The 21120-nt window shown below is 43.7% G+C and overlaps 1 protein-coding gene across 6 annotated transcripts in view; it reads right to left on the reverse strand.

Moving 5' to 3' along the window:
• Positions 1 to 21120, reverse strand: part of tmem94 (transmembrane protein 94) — a 76289-nt gene that overhangs the window by 7667 nt on the left and 47502 nt on the right. For all 6 annotated transcript variants that reach the window (XM_058989972.1, XM_058989970.1, XM_058989971.1 and 3 more), the window contains 14 exons: positions 13873 to 14046; positions 12680 to 12782; positions 11620 to 11837; positions 10112 to 10293; positions 9544 to 9676; positions 8037 to 8152; positions 7449 to 7548; positions 6839 to 6947; positions 4098 to 4287; positions 2775 to 2852; positions 2551 to 2636; positions 1981 to 2062; positions 1518 to 1660; positions 1027 to 1121 (listed from right to left, as the gene is read on the reverse strand). In XM_058989972.1, coding sequence (XP_058845955.1) covers positions 1027 to 1121; positions 1518 to 1660; positions 1981 to 2062; positions 2551 to 2636; positions 2775 to 2852; positions 4098 to 4287; positions 6839 to 6947; positions 7449 to 7548; positions 8037 to 8152; positions 9544 to 9676; positions 10112 to 10293; positions 11620 to 11837; positions 12680 to 12782; positions 13873 to 14046 — 1809 coding nt within the window. The remainder of the gene's footprint in view (positions 1 to 1026; positions 1122 to 1517; positions 1661 to 1980; positions 2063 to 2550; positions 2637 to 2774; positions 2853 to 4097; positions 4288 to 6838; positions 6948 to 7448; positions 7549 to 8036; positions 8153 to 9543; positions 9677 to 10111; positions 10294 to 11619; positions 11838 to 12679; positions 12783 to 13872; positions 14047 to 21120) is intronic.

Raw genomic sequence — 21120 nt, forward strand, 5'->3', positions numbered from 1 at the left:
AATGACCTGAAATGACTCGTGCAAAGCCCCATATATTCATGTTTGTTACATGCTAATGGATGTGTAAACTTTACTCTTCATCTGATAAGTGACTCATCAATAAGCATCACAGTGCAGCATCCAAATATGTCCCCTATCTTGAATAGTTTGTTCCCATCCAAGTTCCTCAAACAAGAGGTTAAGAAACAAGATATTTGTAGACACTGGGAAATCAATTGCTTTATTGATCAGTTATAATTAGATGAAGATGAAAATGAAAAGTTCAAAAATACTGCAGCACCATGGTACTGACATTAGGCATTGGCGTACACTGTGGAATCAATTTCTATATTAACCCTTTGCGGTCCATTGTCGGACCTGGTCCGACATTGCAATTATTCCTATCAGGTCCAATGTCGGACCCTGTCCGACATCATTATAGAAACGCAAAAAACGGGTTTGAGTCGTTTTTTCTCCGGAAAAAGTCGAGAAAACCATTCAATGGCCGAGTGAGAACGACAGGAGCCGAAACCAGTCGAAAAAAATAAAAATAAAAATAAAGGCGTATCTCATGAATAGTCATACATGGCCCTGGTATCAGATAACGGGGCGGTCGTAAGTAAACAAGCTGGCTGCCTGTGAATCGGCGCACAGAGAACACAGACATTTGCAGAGCTTTTTGAGATGTTATAGTAATAAAATAATGACTTGGATCGCATTATTGAGGAGTTTGGTGATCAGGAGATGATCGATCGGTATGTACGACTATTATTATTATTATTTATTTCTTACATAGGTGAAAGCCATAGCAAACAAAAGGGTGGGGCGGGGCTGGAGATGCCTAGTGAGTGCTTTGTTGATATGCAGGGCCATTTAAACCCGTTTGACTGTGAAAAAAAAATACTTTTAAACAGCGCGTCTAAAATTGCGCGTGTGAAAATAAATTAGACCTGGCGTGCCTGACGCGCATTTAATAAATGGACCGCAAAGGGTTAAAATAGGTGAGTGATTGGAGGACGATGCCATGCGGATTCTCCCTGTACCAACCTGTGTGCAGCGCCAGGAAACCTGCCATCACCTTCTGTATGAGCAGCAGACCACTGGACAGGTCCCCAAACCAGCTGGGGGCCTCCACAGAGGAACTGCAAACAACACACACACACACACACACACACACAGTGTGAGAACAGCTACTGGGAACTATTACTCTGACAAGCAATTCCACATGGTAACCCACTCACATTACTCCTTATACAGGCAGCGGTTCCACATGTTTAAATACGGAAAAGCTTTTCCCAAATGAAGTATGAATTCTATTAAGAACTGCTATGCGTACCATTGCAAATTCTGCAGTAAAGTTATCTTGATGATTTAAGCCATTTAATGCATTTTAAGTAATAATGCTTACAGTAGCGCAAAATCCTATGGTGTATTTACTTGACAAGAGTCTTTGTTTCCACAACAGCACCACAAAGTGGACAGGTGGCTTCACCCTGCGAGTACAGAGTGCCAGGAGACCGCAACCCCCCCTCAGGTACCTATTTGCCATGATGGAGGAGCAGCCCGTGATGTTGCTGGATTTCTGGCAGAATTCCTGCAGAGTGAAGCCGAAGCAGATGAGGTAGGCACTGACCGTGATGCTGAACTTCACCAGAAAACACACCAGGAAATACTGCTGCGTCTAGAAGACATGACCAGCAGAACCATCAGCAACTACACTACACACAACACACCTTCAAAACACTTCAAACACGTGCAATTAGGACCTTTAGTGAAGCACATGAGGTGATGATTGCAGTCTCATTTCCAAGTGCTTTGTGTCAAAGCATGTTGATTTATTATAACATCACAAGGTAACCAAGTAAAGACTAAAAAGATGGTAAAACTGTATAAAATGAAGACGGAACGTTTCTTTCCCCAAGTTTTCATCGGGTCATATGGAATGTTTGTGCTGCATTGTCGTACATGTGTGAGTCACGATGATCCTCTCCAAACACTCACCTTTCTCGGAATGGCATCAAGATTTTTCCCCGTAGCCACCGTCATCACAGAGCTGTCTGGAGGCTTCCCCAGCAACGACACACTGAAATTAAACACAAGACTGAGTAGAGTGGCACTGCTTCATAACCTGCAACTGCAACATCACACAAGGGTACTGAGTAATGGGATCGCCAGGTGAACTAGTAACATCTTCAACTCTAGGAACATACAAGTAAACAATCTGAATCCTTATTCTTTACTCATTAAATTAGATTCCCTTTGTAGGGGCAAATGCCATGCAAGCCTTGATGGACCATTAGTCATCTTCTTGTTCCCTAACTTGTTTTACGTTCTACAGCATGTCTTCAAAGAGTAGCCTAGCTCCAATATATAAATCTGCTGAGTGGTCTGTATGTGGTCAGAAGCACAATTATAACAGGCATCCTACATTGTAAACAAGGGCAATTCAGCCATGGCCTTTACTGTAAAATTCAACATGAGCGAGGGACGCTGCACCTATAATTGTGGTGCAGACATTTCCTTCCCTCTCTTACTGTGCAGTATGTCCTAGTCCTGTATCAGTGCACTCACCTGAGTAACGGGTAGCAGATGCAGGAGAGCCAGAGGATGTCTGTGATGTTGATTGGAGGAGGGAGTTGGACAAGGCAAGCTAAAAACTAGTCAAATACAAAACAGCAGCGGTGAGCTTCCAGATACAAATGCAAACCTTATTATTTTTCTATACCAAATGACATAATTTAATATTACTGGCTTAAATCACTTTCTCTTGCTAGAACCCAGTGTGCTGCACCCACCTGGATTATCACAAGGGTGAGCTGGCACTGCAGCAGGAACAGGAAGCACTTTCTGATCCCGTAGGTGGTGTGCCGAGCCTGGAACAAACAGCAACATGGAGCGTCACTCACTCGCTTATACAAGCGCTGCCCCGTGAAACCCAGCCAACAGCATGGTACCATCATTTACATTGATATTAGGTCATAATCTGAGATCCAAACTTTTAAACTGTATTAAACCTTTACACATGGCATCAGTATTTATACAATAGTAGATGCACAGCATAGTCTCTGATGAAGGTAATTTGTTTAATATTCAATATGTATTCAAGATCTTTTCCATATACATATAAATGATACACATGTAGTAATACAACCAGATGTTGCAGTGTTTTTTTAAATATATTCTTTCTGATTGATTACAAATATGTTAAAGGTTTAAATATAATACCACTAATGTATACAGCTCTGTTCATGTGAGCAGTGTCTCAAAGCGTTTTACAATCACTGAATAACCACTGACAGTCAGATGGAAAGGAAGCAGCACAAAAGACAGAGCTCAAAAGGCTCAATTTGACTGATAATCTCAGTGGCAATGTGTTCCTATATGCAGGGCCCTTGCTGTGCAGGACTGAGCAAGATTGCAACAGGGAGTAAAAAAATCCTGTATTCTAAAACAAACCTTTTGAGGTTATTGGGATCTCTGCCAAGTAAACAACTGTGATTTTTTAAATGCATGAGAAAGCAGGGATACCGATAGCACAATCAGTAACTGGTAAAACTCTATCACGTGTAACTCCCTGCTTCGTGTTCTGGTCGATACAGATGGTGCACACTGACTCTGCTCAGAAGTCCAATCTTATGATGGTGTCATTCCCCCATTAGTCATCCTTCACTTCCAACCACGGGTTAGACCAATCAGTAATTGGCATGCGGTTTATTGCCTCATTTAATTTCCTTTTATCATCATTTCTATTAGATGAGAGCTCTGTGTGTTGTGTGTACCAGCTGGATCAGCTGTGTGCGGAGCTGTGACTCTGTGTGTGTGTGTGTGTGTGTGTGTGTGTGTGCACTGATCCTTTCAAACGGACTATAAACCTGTGTGTTGTTGTAAGGCAGTGCGGGTGTGTGCCGAGCTGTGATTGTGTGTGTGTGTGTGTGTGTGTGTGTGTGCTGGTCCTTTTAAACAGACTATAAACCTGTGTGTTGTTGTAAGGCAGTGCGGGTGTGTGCCGAGCTGTGATTGTGTGTGTGTGTGTGTGTGTGTGTGTGTGTGTGTGCTGGTCCTTTTAAACAGACTATAAACCTGTGTGTTGTTGTAAGGCAGTGCGGGTGTGTGTGTACCTGCTCGATGAGCTTGACCATGCTGATGGTCTCCTCCTGGTGGAAGGAGACGGAGCAGGACAGGCCGTTGAGGAGGCTGGAGAGCTGCAGGGGAGTGAGCTCCTCCGAATCCAGAGCCAGGTTGGCACTGGCAGCATAGCCAAAAGTCTCCCAGGAGCAGCGTGACGGGTACAGGGGGTCCAGAGCAATGCTGTGGAAACCGAAGAGGGGATTTTATGCATTCAGTCCATCATTTTGAACCAACACATAGAAAACAGTTTAAGGTTTACTTTCTCTGCCTGCTGGGAAAGTGCTGTAAGACTGCATCATAAACAAGCACGTCAGTGACATTCATCAACCATCAGGGCTGTAAATTCAAAACAGTTACCAATATCATACTGTAACAGGGCGATGTTACATACGTGTGTCGTCACTGAGACCGAGCAGTGGGTGTTGACACACCGCACAGGCGTGCAGATTTAATAACAATACAGGAACATGCTATACTACGGTAACCATCTCTATACCGTTTGGCCAGGCGCGTCACTGTGACTCCGGCCTCTTCAAGCGGCCTTTTCAAACGTCCTCGACTGAGGCAATGCCTTCATGAGTACCGTCTTGGAGTGGACAATAACAATGCTAAAGAATGTCCTGAGCAAGCTTCATCACAATTCGATACATGGTTCTCTAGGTATTGGGTAAAATGTAAGTGTTATATTGTAGCATTGGTTACACCCTTGCAGCACATTAAGTTTGCTGCCTGCTATACTTAATTGCTGGCAGAAAACCTGGCCAGGTTATCAAAGTTTAATTGAAAGCTTACCAAGCAGTTTAAAGCCACAAATGTAAGGTTTCCCAGTAAATGCTGAAAGTTATTGAAATCTTCATATATTCTGATTTCCATACATAAAATATTAGTAAGGCTATGATTCTGTCACGGATTCTGTGATTTTAAGAGATGTTCGTGACTTCATGAAAATTCCCATAAGCGTTAAATTTTACCAAAAAAAAAAAAAAAAAAAGAAGTATGCGATATACAAAAAATACAGCTGCATAGCATGGTGTTGCAGACAGCCATACAGTAAGCACGTACCAGGCACGTGTAGCTCAGCCAATTAAATTTGTTGTAATTGAGCAGTTAAGCGTGTGAAGGCTTAGATCGAAGAGAGAGTGAACTGTAAAAATGGCGACGTCAAGTGCATCAGTAAGCAAAGTGGCAAAAATCACTGCTAAGCAGAGAACTGGTAAATACACAAAGGGAACATTTAATGAAAGTGGTGGATTGATGTTTTGTACAGCATGTAATATTCCTGTGGATTACAAGCGAACAGCAAGCTGCGACAAACATATTGAAACTGCTTTACATAAAAGGAAGGCACAAGGCCTTGAATCAACAGTCGGTGAGACTGCTAAAATACCACAAACGGTGAGTGAGCTGTTTAACGTAAAGACCGAAGAACAGCTACAACGTAGGACAGAAGTTTACCGACTGAAGAGGCTTTCTGCACCAGTAATATTCCACTTCATGTCCTTGACAACCCTGCTATGAAAAGCTATCTGGAAAGCTTGCTAAAAAACATTGGTGTTATACCTAATTCGGATCAACTCAGAAAAACGCACTTGCCAAAGCTTTTTGAAAGGCATGTAAATGATCTGAAAAAAAAACTGGTTTTGGAATTAGTCTTGTAGCAGACAAAACTACAGATGCTGAAGGGTGCTACGTACTAAATATCTTGGCAGTTCCAGCCATTTCAAGCCAACAAGGAGAAGGGAGTTTGGACTTTAAGTCTTTTTTAATAGAGTGTGTGTGTTTGGAGACGGTAAACTTTAAAACTGTGAGCCAAGCAGTAATGGAAACAGTTCAGAAATACGGAATTCATTTTGATAAAATGACTGCTTTTGTTACAGACATTGCTGCATATATGAACAAAACCTGGGAACGAAGTCTCAAAGCACTGTTTTTGAATGCAGTGCACAGAACATGCACTGCACATCTCCTCAGCTTAGTGGGTGATACCTGGAGAAAAAATTTGGAAAAGTAAATGAATTTGTTATTGCTAATCACGCAGTGGAACAACTGGTTTGAAGCTGTCCGTTTTCATGCCAGCCACCTTAAGGATTATGTGGATTTTTTTGAGGAGTGTGAGCGAAGCAGTAGCGCATCTGTTGAAGATGCAGTCACCTTAAGTAAATCAACAGAAATAAAAGCAGATGTTGCAGCAATAGAACCATTTGCAACAAGAATAATGGCAACTCTCACTGCTTACGAAAAACCAGAAATCAGACTATAAGGTGGCAAATGATTTGGCCGATCTTGCCAGTTGAAAACCGATAAAATCGAAACCTACATGACTGGATCTGCAGGATTCTGTCAACCCGCTGCCAATTTCTTCAAAGCCTGCCGAGTGTTTGATCCCAATCATGCCAAACATCTTGACCTTGAATCACTAGGTGTATTTGAGGATATTCCCATGTTTGAGGACTAGCAAAAGCAGAGTTTAGTAGCTACAGCAGTGCAGTTTCTGAAATGAAATGCCTTAACATTGGGGAATTTTGTGGAATGAAATACAGACAGACGGCCTAAACATACCCCAATATACATTCAATATTTAGTGCTAAAGAAGTCTATAGCAATTTTTGTCACAATTGGACAAGCGGTTCTCTCTGCAAATTGTGACATATGTAAAAGTGTACATACTGACCCTCTCCTCCTCTGTGTACCCTGGCAGGGATACCTGATAGTAAGAGTGCATGGTCCTTACCTGACGTCGCTCTGCAGGAAGAGGCAGTTGTTCCTGAAGTTGGCCGAGCTCCCCAGGCAGCAGGTCACCTCCCGGTTTTCCTGCATTATCTTGATCATCTCACACATGGCTGAAACGTGCAGGAGGGACAACACTGAGATACACAGCTTTGATATGCTGTTACAAGCATGTCTATAAGGTTGTACAATAGGACAAAGAGTTCTCCGAACGGACGCAAGTTTCTACAAGCAACCCAGTATAGAGTGTGTGGATAAAGTATCAAAGAATTGAAAACGTTTCAAATACAGCACAGGAGACAGCAATACCAACAGTGTTTGTTCTGAATCCATGCTGATGCTTCTATATCCACTGTAAAAACAATGTTTTCTATACAGTCAGATGAGCAGCTGTCTTAATATACTGCCATATTCGGATACTCTCAATGACTTAAAGTATGTCTAGATCATGTTTTATCATAATTTAACGAGTGCTTCTCTAAAAATATGTACAAACTTGTGACAGACATGAAGGCATCCATATACCCCCAGATCATATTCCTCTCAATAACTTAAAAGACGGTTCTTAACAAGTTTCATGACAACTCTGTATATCTCTCCCAGCTGTCTCTTACTCTCAGGCGTGCAGTCTGTGAACAACGGGACCAGCAGAGGCACGTTGTCAATGTTGTTGAGGTGGGGGCGCACCTGGTGGATTCCACGAGGAAGTTTGGCCTGAAAAGGAACAACACAGGAACACCTTCAATGTGACTACTACTTCAGAATGTACTCTATATACATATTTACAAGCATGCATACAAAAACAATATTCGGACCGTTAGCCTAAGTTTCAATTTACAGCACTTGAACAGAAAGACATTGACAAGGACTTCTCATTGAGACACTTGTCTGCTATTTGACTATAGGGTTGATTTGATTAATCCAATACCTCATCGTGAGAAGCCACAGATTGACTTTTTAGAGCGTTTTACAGGACCGGGGAATCCTGCTGGATTGCATCAACCACTTCTCTTTAGGGGTAATCCAAAGATAAGCACAGACAGTGGGATTCCCTTGTGCTGTAGAATTCTCAACCCCCTCTCCAGTTATACAAGCAGGGCATTGGTGGATCAAATCAACCCCTGTTTCTTTTGAGTATTTTTGGTTTAAAAGCTGTCTTAAGTTGCTGGTGTTTCAGAGTTCGATTTGATGCGCCCCCTCACCCGGTTGCAGTCCTCCAGGAAGCTGGGCACATCGCTGTCTGTGGGCTGGAAGCTGATGAGCTCCGAGAGTCCCTCCTCCTCCAGTAACAGGGGGCCCACCTCCTCGTACCGGGACTCTGTCACACAGGCACAAGCAAGCTCAGACAGCAGCCTCAGGCACAGGACGCTCCCAGCACAGCCCTGCACTTCCTTCCTTTCTTTTCAGTATACACACTTTACATGTGGAATATGATGCGTAGCAGTTTTTGTTTCTGATTAAATTTAATGTCCCTGGCATGTACAATGAAGAATCTGTGAAAGTCGAAGCCACGTTTTCCAAAGTTAGCTGGTACTTTGCTAACGTTTGGACAATCACTATGCTGACGGAAATAGTATCTACAGAAGGTATGAACGTGACATCAGCACAAAACAAGCCAGGTTTATTCGCCTTGAAATCATAAAAAGAAAAGAAAATTGACAGAACTGGACGGTGCAAGCCATCAGGAGACGCGTCAAAAATCACACTGGACATTTCCATCAATGCGTTCCTTAACTTTACCAAGCATCACCATTTTCTGTCAAATATTTACGATTAAGATTGTCGGCGTTTGGTAGTATTTTAGCTGATGGACACCAATACATACCTCTCTGCAATAAACAGTGGCTGTCCAGCAAAGCAGAGCACTCTGACAAACTCATTAACACAGTCATTCTGCGCTCTCTTTTATTAAAGCTTGTGTAAAAGCTGCATAAATGGATTGCTTGTCTCTCAGTTCACTTTCTTGTTTTAGTTTAATGTGTCGCTTATTTTTCAGTATGTTCTTTTATTGTCAGTGCTACATGTACTTCAATGCAGAAATATTTGCAGAGCTTTTACGTCCTCTGTCTCATCTGATCCATGTCTGCTATTTTTGCTTTTTGTATACTTCGAAACATTCATTTTCTTTTGAATATTCATAAACTGATTTACATTTTCTCCCCATTCCTCATCCACTAAAAATATTATATTTCTGTGTAAGTATTTCAATTTAGTTTTTGATCAAGTTAGTAGTTACTATGACCAGCAATTGCCACAACAATCAGACTTTGATTGGTCAACATAATCATTGTGAAGTGACAGAGAACCACGTTTGAATGTCATTTCATCCTCTGACGTCTAAACATCTGCTGTATCCTAGGATGCAGTGTAGGGCTGCTTTTTACAATGTCAGAGTCAAAATAAAATTGTTAATAAAATGGTTAATAAAAAGACTGTGTATTTCCTAGAAAATAGTTCTAGGAAAATATTTAATAGTAGACACAAGTCACATATAAATCAGTAAAAACCGAGGTTCAGTTAAAAAAATAAAAATTGAATAAACTGGAAATGTGGAACACCAAATATAACATACAATCATAGGACCCAAAGACTCTCCATAGAATGAAAGAACGACCAGAGATGCTAATAAGAGAATGGATTTGAAAACCTTTGTGTAAAGACGTGAAGTGCCCACCCCTGCAGCTGGCCGGGCCCCCGCAGTGTGCTCACCTTGCAGCAGGTGTTCTTGCAGAGAGCCTGCCTGGCTGGGGCTGGGCGGGAGGATATCCGAGCCATCACTGTTGGGTGTGAGGGAGATGTGGCAGTTCCAGCCAGTCTCCAGCCCCATCTTCTCTGCAAACACCTACAGAGGGAAAAGACAACAACTAAATGCCATAAAATCCAGAAATCTTAATAATGAACTCTCTCAAACATGAAGAAATAACCTTACTCTACCAGAAGCATTCAACTTTTATAATTGAGTTGTTTTTCTATATTATGTGGTTATTACTGTGCACTATGTAGCACACAATGCAAGTTAATTTAGTTCTTAGTTAATAAGATTATTGTTTATCTATATTTTGAATTTTAGCAATTTTTGCTTGAGAAAGCCCTCTACAGTTCTTAAATATGGCTGTTGATTTTACAGCTGACATTTTATGAGTTTACGAAAAATGTTGATGAATGTTTCTTTTAAACCCCATAACATGAGACCTTCACAGGAAGTGTTCTGGGACTATTTTATTATCTCCGTGAGCTTCAGTGGACAGAGCAACACTCTGTATTTCTTGTTTGGTACCTTGCTCCTGAGCTCATCCTCCATGGAGAAGTAGACGAAGCGGATGCAGGCGGTGATGAGCGCATCGATTAGCCGCACGATGTCGAGACGCGCCTGGTACTGCGAGGACACCATACCCATGAAGATCTGCCCACTGAGCGCCTGCACACAGTCTTCCTTCTCCATTACCTCTCCGATCCCCTCTGCAAACACAGCCACAGTCAGTACCCACAGGACAGACCCAGCACCTCACAGACACACTGCCTCATTAAGTCAATCAGGACAGACCCAGCACCTCACAGAGACACCCAGTCAGGACAGACCCAGCACCTCACAAGGGACACACAGTCAGAACAGACCCAGCACCTCACAGACACACTGCCTCACTGAGACAGTCAGGACAGACCCAGCACCTCACAGAGACACCCTCACTGAGCCACAGTCAGGACAGACCCAGCACCTCACAGACACACTGCCTCACTGAGACACAGTCAGGACAGACCCAGCACCTCACAGACACACTGCCTCACTGAGACACAGTCAGGACAGACCCAGCACCTCACAGACACACTGCCTCACTGAGACAGTCAGGACAGACCCAGCACCTCACAGAGACACCCTCACTGAGCCACAGTCAGGACAGACCCAGCACCTCACAGAGACACCCTCACTGAGCCACAGTCAGGACAGACCCAGCACCTCACAGACACACTGCCTCACTGAGACAGTCAGGACAGACCCAGCACCTCACAGACACACTGCCTCACTGGGACAGTCAGGACAGACCCAGCACCTCACAGAGACACCCTCACTGAGCCACAGTCAGGACAGACCCAGCACCTCACAGAGACACACAGTCAGGACAGACGTCAGCACCTCACAGACACAGTCAGGACAGACCCAGCACCTCACAAACACAGTCAGGACAGACCCAGCACCTCACAGAGACACTGCCTCACTGAGCTACCGTCAGGACAGACCCAGCACCTCACAGAGACACAGAGTCAGGACAGACCCAGCCCCTCACAGACACACAGTCAGGACAGACCCAGCCCCTCACAGAGACAAAGTCAGGACAGACCCAGCACCTCACAGAGACAGAGTCAGGACAGACCCCAGCACTGATGAGTGCCCGAGCATTGGCGAGTGGCCTTTAAGATCACTCTACCAAATGGAGGGCCACAAAAGCTAAACTTTAGGCAAAGCCTTAATTTATTATTGGTTTTACATTTCTTAATTTTTTCCAGAGAATTTCTCTTACTAGCATCCTAGATTCAATTAAATATATTGCTGTGATACAGACCATGCTGGACACAGCATAGGTAAAGTATTTTTTGGAGATATGAAACAGAATCTTACACCCATAATCTACACCACACCAGATCCACAGAAGTCACAAGTGGCCTCAAAGTAGAACAGTGTGGACCCCTCAGCTATGGCACTGCTTCTGAATGCATTTCACAGCTTGTGCTTGTCCTGCTGGGCGGACTACCCTGAGTTCTCAGTGAACGCTCCCCGGCTATCTGTACCGTCAGAGCTCCAGCTGTTGCGGCGGCTGCTGTGCTTGATGGGCGTGGTCCCGGGCAGCTCGAAGGAGGTGAAGATGGCATTCTGTCCAGGCACCTGGGCCAGTTCCACGCACTTTCCATTGAGCAGCGGGGACAGCGTGCACTGCATGGGCTTGTAGGCAAACGCAGAGCAGTAGCCAGAGAGACAGGCCCGATGGTAGAAATCCAGAACCTTCTTCCTGGAACAGCAACAACATGAGCACATTCAGTCTAGGAAAGCAGCTGCAGGAAACAACCAGGTTGTACTTCCCTGCCTTTGTGGTCTCCATTCAAATAATCACACTAGAGCTATTTCAAGTCTCAGGATTCATAATGAGATTTTTTATTCTGTTTCACTTGTGTGTGTATGTGGTGGTAGTAGTAGTTTTTTTTTTGTTTTTTTTCTCAGATTACAATATTTTAACAAACATGAAAAACTGTTTGCTCTTCCAACATTTCACAGTCAATCCTACTGTGTATTGCAATATTAACACCTTCCTAAGTTAGTTTAACAATTAGAATACATGCTATTCAGTGAAGGTACAACTTCTTCCTGTAGCAATACAAGTAATTAGTTTTATAAAATAATGCTGTCCTTTTGCTCGGTAGCATAAGGGCTGTTGGTGTCAGAAGTTGGGGGGGGAAGTGGTGCAGCAGTAAGTGGTTCACCTCTTAAGGTCTGGGTTTGAAATCAGGCCACATCACAAAACGATACAACAGTCTGACACAGTTCAGCACAACCAGCCACCCTAGGCACTCAGACAGGAGGTGTTGAGCTCTTTGGGACTGGTGCCAAGTGCCGTCTCCCCTTTCAGGAGCACTGGATTCTTGGGAGCTGAATCAGATCATTAAAAGAATGATCCAGGCCCATTCAGCTTTATTAGTGTGGTATCTAGGTCAGTTTAATACAAAATCATGATCTGATTCCACATGTCTTAAGGCAGGCCCACCGGTCTCCTCTTTCCCTTGCTCTGACAGCGGTATGGTATCCTGTTTGTTTTCCTGGTCCCAGGACACGCCCCCCTGCATGTGTGACGCCCACCTGTCAGAGCCGGAGAGCGGGTAGATATCTGCTCCGTCCCAGAAGTCAGTGCAGGCCTCCAGGATCAGGTCTGCGGTGCCGTGAGACAGCATCTGCACGTTATCTGAACAGGAAACAGTAGAGGAATATTACAGATCACACCAGCGCAGGAGGAAGAGCCTCTGCAGGGGACATTACAGATCACACCAGCACAGGAGGAAGAGCCTCTGCAGGGGGACATTACATCTCACACCAGCACAGGAGGAAGAGCCTCTGCAGGGGGACATTACAGCTCACACCAGCGCAGGAGGAAGAGCCTCTGCAGGGGGACATTACAGCTCACACCAGCGCAGGAGGAAGAGCCTCTGCAGGGGGACATTACAGATCACACCAGCGCAGGAGGAAGAGCCTCTGCAGGGGGACATTACAGATCACACCAGCGCAGGAGGAAGAGCCTCTGCAGGGGGACATTACAGACGAAGGCTATCTGACGCAAGTGCAGAGAATATGACAAGATGTCATAAAGGCCGAGCAGGATGATACTTTACAGCGTTTAAATACAATGCAAGACAGGGCTGATATTTTTGTAATATATTGTATACAACAACAGATATTAAACTTTGGGTAACCAACAATCATTTATTTGGTAAAGAGAAACGCATTGGGGGAAATCCACTCTGAAGTGTTATTAGCACCATTATTTCTGAATGCCAACACCCACTGAAGTCACAAAACTTGTATTTAATCCCAGGTTTTCTCTAGTTTTGTGTTTCTCTTTTTTAATTTTATTTAGAGAGCCCAATATATCTTTTCACCAATTTAGAACATCCAAGTACATTCCCTCACTGCAGAAATTCCCCACAAGAGCTTAGTTCTCCTGAAAGTAAGCGAGCGTCCTCCGATCATGTGACCAAGCCAATTTCCTCTTTACACCCAGGAACTCGAGTGGAAGACAACAAGCACCAGGTGCCTGGCCACTAGGGTCCGCTGCAGTGCAATGAGGAGAAACAGTCCCCGACAGTTTTGCCTTCCTAACCCCTCATTGTTTGACTTGCCCTGCACATTACACGGCCGTGCTTTTTATCAGGCGAGCCACTTTCTCTTTCAGGAACAAATGGTGCTAATAGCAGTTTGGAACAAAAGGCTTTGTGAATGTCCCCGTTTGTGCTTCAATACAAAAGACATAGACACAAGTCTTGCAGACACAGACTCACTGCTTGTGGTGTCTCTGACGAAGAGGCTGATGAGGTGGCTCAGCGGTGGCTGCCTCTTGTTGACAGGGAGCAGTCTCCGGGGCACAATCTCCTTGGCCAGCTCAGCAGAGGGAAGCTGGTACAAGGTCAGGTGGTTCTCCTGTTTGAACAGCTCCTTCGCTCCCGGGGTGAATCCTGAAAGAACAGGAGGGGACGTTTAAAACACAGGAAGGCTAAATACAGGGCTCCCTCCATCTTCACGACACCATAATTCACAGTTAGTCCATGCTGACATTAGACATAATATGCTTTACCATACCGCTCTGTGCTAATGCTTACATTTGCTTTACCATGCTTTTACTAAAGTTTTAACCCTTTCCTAAATAACCCCCTGGGATAATGGCCAAATCGGTGTTGCACTCCTTCACCACCTGGCGCACAGAATCGTGTAGATGGCCTCTAAACGAATCGAACACTAGCAGTGCCCTTTTTATCATTAGCGCCCCTGGCCTTCTGTCCCATTCAACTTTCACCCACTCCTTCATTCCTTGTTCCTCCATCCATCCTTTGTCATGCACTTTTCCGATAACGCCGCGAGGCATTTTCTCTTTCAGGAAACGTCTTTTGTTTGAAAATGAGCAGTGGGTTCAATTTTGTTCTGTCTGCGCAACAAGTACCACAGTGAAGTGGGATTCCTCGTGCCCTGAGGTTTTTATTTGAAGAGTTTTCTCCAGTTTTATTAACAGTGTGATTGGGAGGCATACCAAAACACATCGGAACTTCATCCATGTTTCCCATCTGAATGAGCTCGTAGTTGTTTTTCTATCTAATTTTAATAACAAACTGCTGGAATTCCATCATTTTATTTTCATAATCGTGGGGCAATTTTTACAAAATCCACGTTCTATTCCTCAATGAAAGCCTCTTTCTTCTCATTAACCTGTGACACCAGCTAAGGCAGCCTGTAAAATGATGTTTTCCAAGTTCACGAGCTACCTGAACATCTTTCATTCGTATCATGTTTTTGGAGACAGGGATAAGGTTACTTCGCTGCTTTTCAACCCACTCAAACACAATGTTTACTGCTTTTCTCTATATATAGGGAATATACATATATATACAGACATGCTCAAATTTGTTGGTACCCCTCCACAAAAAACGAAGAATGCACAATTTTCTCTGAAATAACTTGAAACTGACAAAAGTAATTGGTATCCACCATTGTTTATTCCATATTTAATAGAAATCAGACTTTGCTTTTGATTTTTTATTCAACATAATATTATAAATAATAAAACAAATGAAAATGGCATGGACAAAAATGATGGGACTGCTAACCTAATATTTTGTTGCACAACCTTTAGAGGCAATCACTGCAATCAAACGTTTTCTGTAGCTCTCAATGAGACTTCTGCACCTGTTAACAGGTAGTTTGGCCCACTCTTCCTGAGCAAACTGCTCCAGCTGTCTCAGGTTTGATGGGTGCCTTCTCCAGACTGCAAGTTTCAGCTCTTTCCATAGATGTCGATAGGATTCAGATCAGGACTCATAGAAAGCCACTTCAGAATAGTCCAATGTTTTGTTCTTATCCATTCTTGGGTGCTTTTAGCTGTGTGTTTTGAGTCATTATCCTGTTGGAGGACCCATGACCTGCGACTGAGACAGAGCTTTCTGACACTGGGCAGTACATTTCGCTCCAGAATGCCTTGATAGTCTTGAGATTTCATTGTGCCCTGCACAGATTCAAGGCACCCTGTGCCAGGCGCAGCAAAGCAGCCCTAAAACATAACTGAGCCTCCTCCATGTTTCACTGTAGGTATGGTGTTCTTTTCTTTGAAAGCTTCATTTTTTTGTCTGTGAACATAGAGCTGATGTGACTTGCCAAAAAGCTCCAGTTTTGACTCATTTGTCCAAAGGACATTCTCCCAGAAGGATTGTGGCTTGTCAATATGCATTTTAGCAAATTCCAGTCTGGCTTTTTTATGTTTTTCTTTCAAAAGTGAAGTCCTCCTGGGTCTTCTTCCATGGAGCCCACTTACACTCAAAAAGCGACGGATGGTGCGATCAGAAACTGACGTACCTTCACCTTGGAGTTCAGCTTGTATCTCTTTGGCAGTTATCCTTGGTTCTTTTTCTACCATTCGCACTATCCTTCTGTTCAATCAGGGGTCGATTTTCCTCTTGCGGCCGCGCCCAGGGAGGTTGGCTACAGTTCCATGGACCTTAAACTTCTTAATAATATTTGCAACTGTTGTCATAGGAACATCAAGCTGCTTGGAGATGGTCTTGTAGCCTTTACCTTTACCATGCTTGTCTATTATTTTCTTTCTGATCTCTTCAGACAACTCTTTCCTTTGCTTTCTCTGGTCCATGTTCAGTGTGGTGCACACAATGATACCAAACAGCACAGTGACTACTTTTCTCCATTTAAATAGGCTGAATGACTGATTACAAGATTGGAGACATGTGTGATACTAATTAAAGAAACTAATTAGTTTGAAATATCACTATAATCCAATTATTTATTATCTTTTCTAAGGGGTACCAACAAATGTGTCCAGGCCATTTTAGAATATCTTTGTAGAATAAGCAATAATTCATCTCTTTTCACAGCTTCTTTGCTTTATTCTATGACATACCAAAGGCATGCAAGTATACATGATAAGATAGCTTTTAATTTCATCACTTTTCAGGAGGAATGAAGCATTATTTCAATGAGCTGTAAGGGTACCAACAAATTTGAGCACGTCTGTATATATATATAAATAATTGCTGTAGAAATGTTCACAAACATCACATTCCATTATTTGCATGTTGCACAAAGTGTTGCAAAGTGTTTGAAACTAAGAGTTATCCTGATAACTCCCAAGTTTAAATTTTGAAAGTCAGGCTCATTCTGTTGCACAAAACGAGATAACAACTCAGGCTTGAATCCATGGTAACATACCGTGATTAAATAAACATGTTTCAGAGCAGGATAACAAAGATTAATCCTGACTTTAAAAATTGTATAATCATTAAAATATATATTTTTTTAAACCGGGACATTGTGCGATTGTGTTGTAAATATATATATATATATATATATTGTAGCATTTTGCACGCTATGGGTTCCAAGCAGGGTGGTTCAGCTCAAACCGCTACTATATATATGTACCGTGTGAAATAAGAATAATCTGCACTGTTGGAGTACTGTCATGAAATATATATTCTCCATGATCTATAAATACGACCATACCCAAAAGTTACGGTGTGTTGACAGAAATTCCGACCACTCAGTTTCTTGATATAAGCATTGATAGTCTACTGTAGCCTATCAGGCTTTGTTGAGCTGACCCGCCCTTGTTTCAACTACAAGTAAATCCAGTACACTGGAGCTGGAAAAAAACTAAAAACTTCAGTGTGAAGTACTAGTGTGACATGTGAGGAAATTATGTCAAACTGGCTGCCTTTTGTTTCTTAATTTATGCATTAGTTAACAAAATGTATTTAGCTATTTTGGTTTGGAAAAAACACCTGCGTTGCATCCATCCAAAAAAGCATGCTCTGTTTAAATCGTGTAGCTGCTTTGCATGAAAAGAGAATACAGCTGCATGAGGATTATACGAGAGAAAAAAACAGCAAAGGAGTAAGTACAAAACTTATAATATAGTACAGTATTTAAGTTTAACATCCTGTTTTTGTCTCATTGAGCCGTTTTTTATATAAAACGTCTGTGTTGTGGGTATTAATTAAATAGTTCTTACGTGCTTGGTGCGTATATCAGTGTTTTACGTTTTTTTATTTTTTACCCACATCTGCTAACTACATTTAGTTGACATTCATGGGTACTAAAGGGTTGCTGGGATTTAATATGTTTTAAATGTTTAATTAGAGATAGTGTTTTTGCATTTCTTTATTGTGTTGTTGACAGAACATTTGTTCAATTCTGGCTGTAATAATTCCACTGACGCATTACCAGTGGAAGTGGTGTAGTCGCACCGATGTATTAGTCGCGCCCCTCTTTTTAGGACCCCTTAAAAATACCCAGAAATTCGACTTATACAGTTTTTACAATATTTCCAGCACCAAAGCAGGAGGCGATTAGGGAGGAGTCAGTTGACGAAGCAGTGTTCTCGGTTTGTTTTGCTGCTTGATACGTCTCAAGATCCTTTTATCAAGTATGCTTGGTGATATTAAAAATGTTTGTAGTTCAAGAGGTAAATCACAAGTGTGGAATTCTTTTGGAATCATAGCGAATGAAAACAACGAACATGTGACTGGATCCGTTGCTTGCAAAACCTGTCATTATGTTTTTGTGAACGACAGCCACAAAACTGTCGCTCCCTTTCAACTGGTGGCACGAAAAGAAGATACAGTGCCTTGCGAAAGTATTCGGCCCCCTTGAACTTTGCGACCTTTTGCCACATTTCAGGCTTCAAACATAAAGATATGAAACTGTAATTTTTTGTGAAGAATCAACAACAAGTGGGACACAATCATGAAGTGGAACGAAATTTATTGGATATTTCAAACTTTTTTTAACAAATAAAAAACTGAAAAATTATTCAGCCCCTTTACTTTCAGTGCAGCAAACTCTCTCCAGAAGTTCAGTGAGGATCTCTGAATGATCCAATGTTGACCTAAATGACTAATGATGATAAATAGAATCCACCTGTGTGTAATCAAGTCTCCGTATAAATGCACCTGCACTGTGATAGTCTCAGAGGTCCGTTTAAAGCGCAGAGAGCATCATGAAGAACAAGGAACACACCAGGCAGGTCCGAGATACTGTTGTAGAGAAGTTTAAAGCCGGATTTGGATACAAAAAGATTTCCCAAGCTTTAAACATTATTATTATTATTATTATTTATTTCTTAGCAGACGCCCTTATCCAGGGCGACTTACAATCGCAAGCAAATACAAATACATTCAAGTGTTACAATATAAGTCATACAATAAGAACAAGAAATACAATAATTCTCAAGTGTGACAAACCACAATTCAATAATACAGCAGATAATAGTGAAAGTTACATCAGGATATGATTAAGTAGTGATAGTTACATCAGGATATGATTAAGTACAAAATACTACAGATTAAACACTTGGGAGATTACAATATTCTGAGGTACAGGATTAAATGCAGTAAAATAGGGGGCAGATAAGAGCAAAATAAAGCATATTTAAATGAAGGGTGATAGTGTCCCAGGATACAACAGAGGAGTTCTACAGGTGCTGTTTGAAGAGGTGAGTCTTAAGGAGGCGCCGGAAAGTGGTCAGGGACTGGGCAGTCCTGACATCTGTAGGAAGGTCGTTCCACCACTGCGGAGCAAGGGTGGAGAAGGAGCGGGCTCGGGAGGCAGGGGAGCGTAGCGGAGGTAGAGCCAGTCTTCTAGTGCAGGCGGAGCGGAGAGGTCGAGTGGGGGTGTAGGGAGAGATGAGGGTCTGGAGGTAGCTGGGTGCAGTCTGATCAAGGCATCTGTAGGCTAGTACAAGAGTCTTGAACTGGATGCGAGCGGTGATCGGGAGCCAGTGGAGCGAGCGGAGTAGTGGAGTAGCGTGGGCGAAGCGAGGTAGAGAGAACACCAGGCGAGCAGCAGAGTTCTGGATGAGCTGGAGCGGACGGGTGGCGGACGCAGGGAGGCCAGCCAGGAGGGAGTTGCAGTAGTCTAGGCGGGAGAGTACCAGGGCCTGGACCAGGAGCTGGGTAGCATAGTTGGTGAGGAAGGGTCGGATTCTTCGGATGTTGCTCAGGAAGAATCTGCAAGTGCGTGCCAGAGTGGAGATGTGCTGGGAATAAGAGAGGCAGGGGTCCAGGGTGACTCCAAGGTTTTTAGCTGAGGAAGAGGGAGAGAGTGTGGTAGATTCCAGAGGAACAGAGATAGAGAGATCAGAGGAGGGGGAGGAGGAGGGAAAGAAAAGGAGGTCAGATTTAGAGAGGTTGAGTTTGAGGTGATGCGAGTGCATCCAGGAGGAAATAGCAGACAGACAGGTAGAGATACGGGAGGAGATGGTGGAGTCAGAGGTGGGGAAGGAGAGGAAAATCTGAGCATCATCAGCATAGAAATGGTATGAGAAACCATAGGATGCGATGAGGGGGCCCAGGGAGCGGGTGTAGAGAGAGAACAGGAGAGGACCCAAGACTGACCCTTGGGGGACTCCAGTCAAGAGAGGGTGAGGTGTGGAGGTTGCTCCACGCCAGGTTACCTGGTAAGTGCGGTTGGAGAGGTAGGAGGAGAACCAGGCCAGAGCAGTGCCAGAGATCCCCAGGTCAGCAAGAGATGATAGTAGAATAGAGTGATCAACAGTGTCAAAGGCAGCAGAGAGGTCGAGGAGAATTAGGACAGAGGAGAGAGAGGCAGCTCGGGCACACTTAAGTGAGTTGGTGACAGAGAGAAGGGCGGTTTCAGTGGAGTGAGCAGAGCGGAAGCCAGATTGAAGAGGGTCAAGCAGAGAGTGGTTGGACAGGAAAGCAGAGAGCTGGCGGTGTACAGTCCGCTCGAGGGTTTTGGAGAGGAAGGGTAGGAGGGAGACAGGACGGTAGCTCTGGAGGGAGGTGGGGTCGAGGGTAGGTTTTTTGAGGAGGGGAGTGATAGAGGCTTTTTTGAAGGCAGAGGGGAAGATGCCAGAAAGTAGAGAGGTGTTGAGGAGGGAGGAGATGAAGGGGAGTAGAGCAGGAGCAGCAGCTTGAAAGAGGTGAGTGGGGAGGGGGTCCAAGGCACACGTGGTGGGTTTGTGACCCTGGAGCAGGGAGGAGAGGTCAGAGTCTGAGAGGGGCAAGAAGGTGGAGAGGGAGGGCGAGTTAGTAGGGGATGTAGTGGGTGTAGGGGTTGGAGCAGGAGGGGGTGCGGGGGAGGGAGAGGTGTTAAAGAGTTTGCGGATATCTGAGATTTTAGAAGAGAAGAAGGAGGCAAAGTCGTCAGGGGAGATAGAGGAGGGAGGAGGAGGGGGGGGAGGGTTTAGGAGGGAACATCCCAAGGAGCACTGTGCAAGCGATAATATTGAAATGGAAGGAGTATCAGACCACTGCAAATCTACCAAGACCTGGCCGTCCCTCTAAACTTTCAGCTCATACAAGGAGAAGACTGATCAGAGATGCAGCCAAGAGGCCCATGATCACTCTGGATGAACTGCAGAGATCTACAGCTGAGGTGGGAGACTCTGTCCATAGGACAACAATCAGTCGTATACTGCACAAATCTGGCCTTTATGGAAGAGTGGCAAGAAGAAAGCCATTTCTTAAAGATATCCATAAAAAGTGTTGTTTACAGTTTGCCACAAGCCACCT

Source organism: Acipenser ruthenus, chromosome 17 (genome assembly GCF_902713425.1).
Source record: "Acipenser ruthenus chromosome 17, fAciRut3.2 maternal haplotype, whole genome shotgun sequence".
NCBI lineage: Eukaryota > Metazoa > Chordata > Actinopteri > Acipenseriformes > Acipenseridae > Acipenser > Acipenser ruthenus.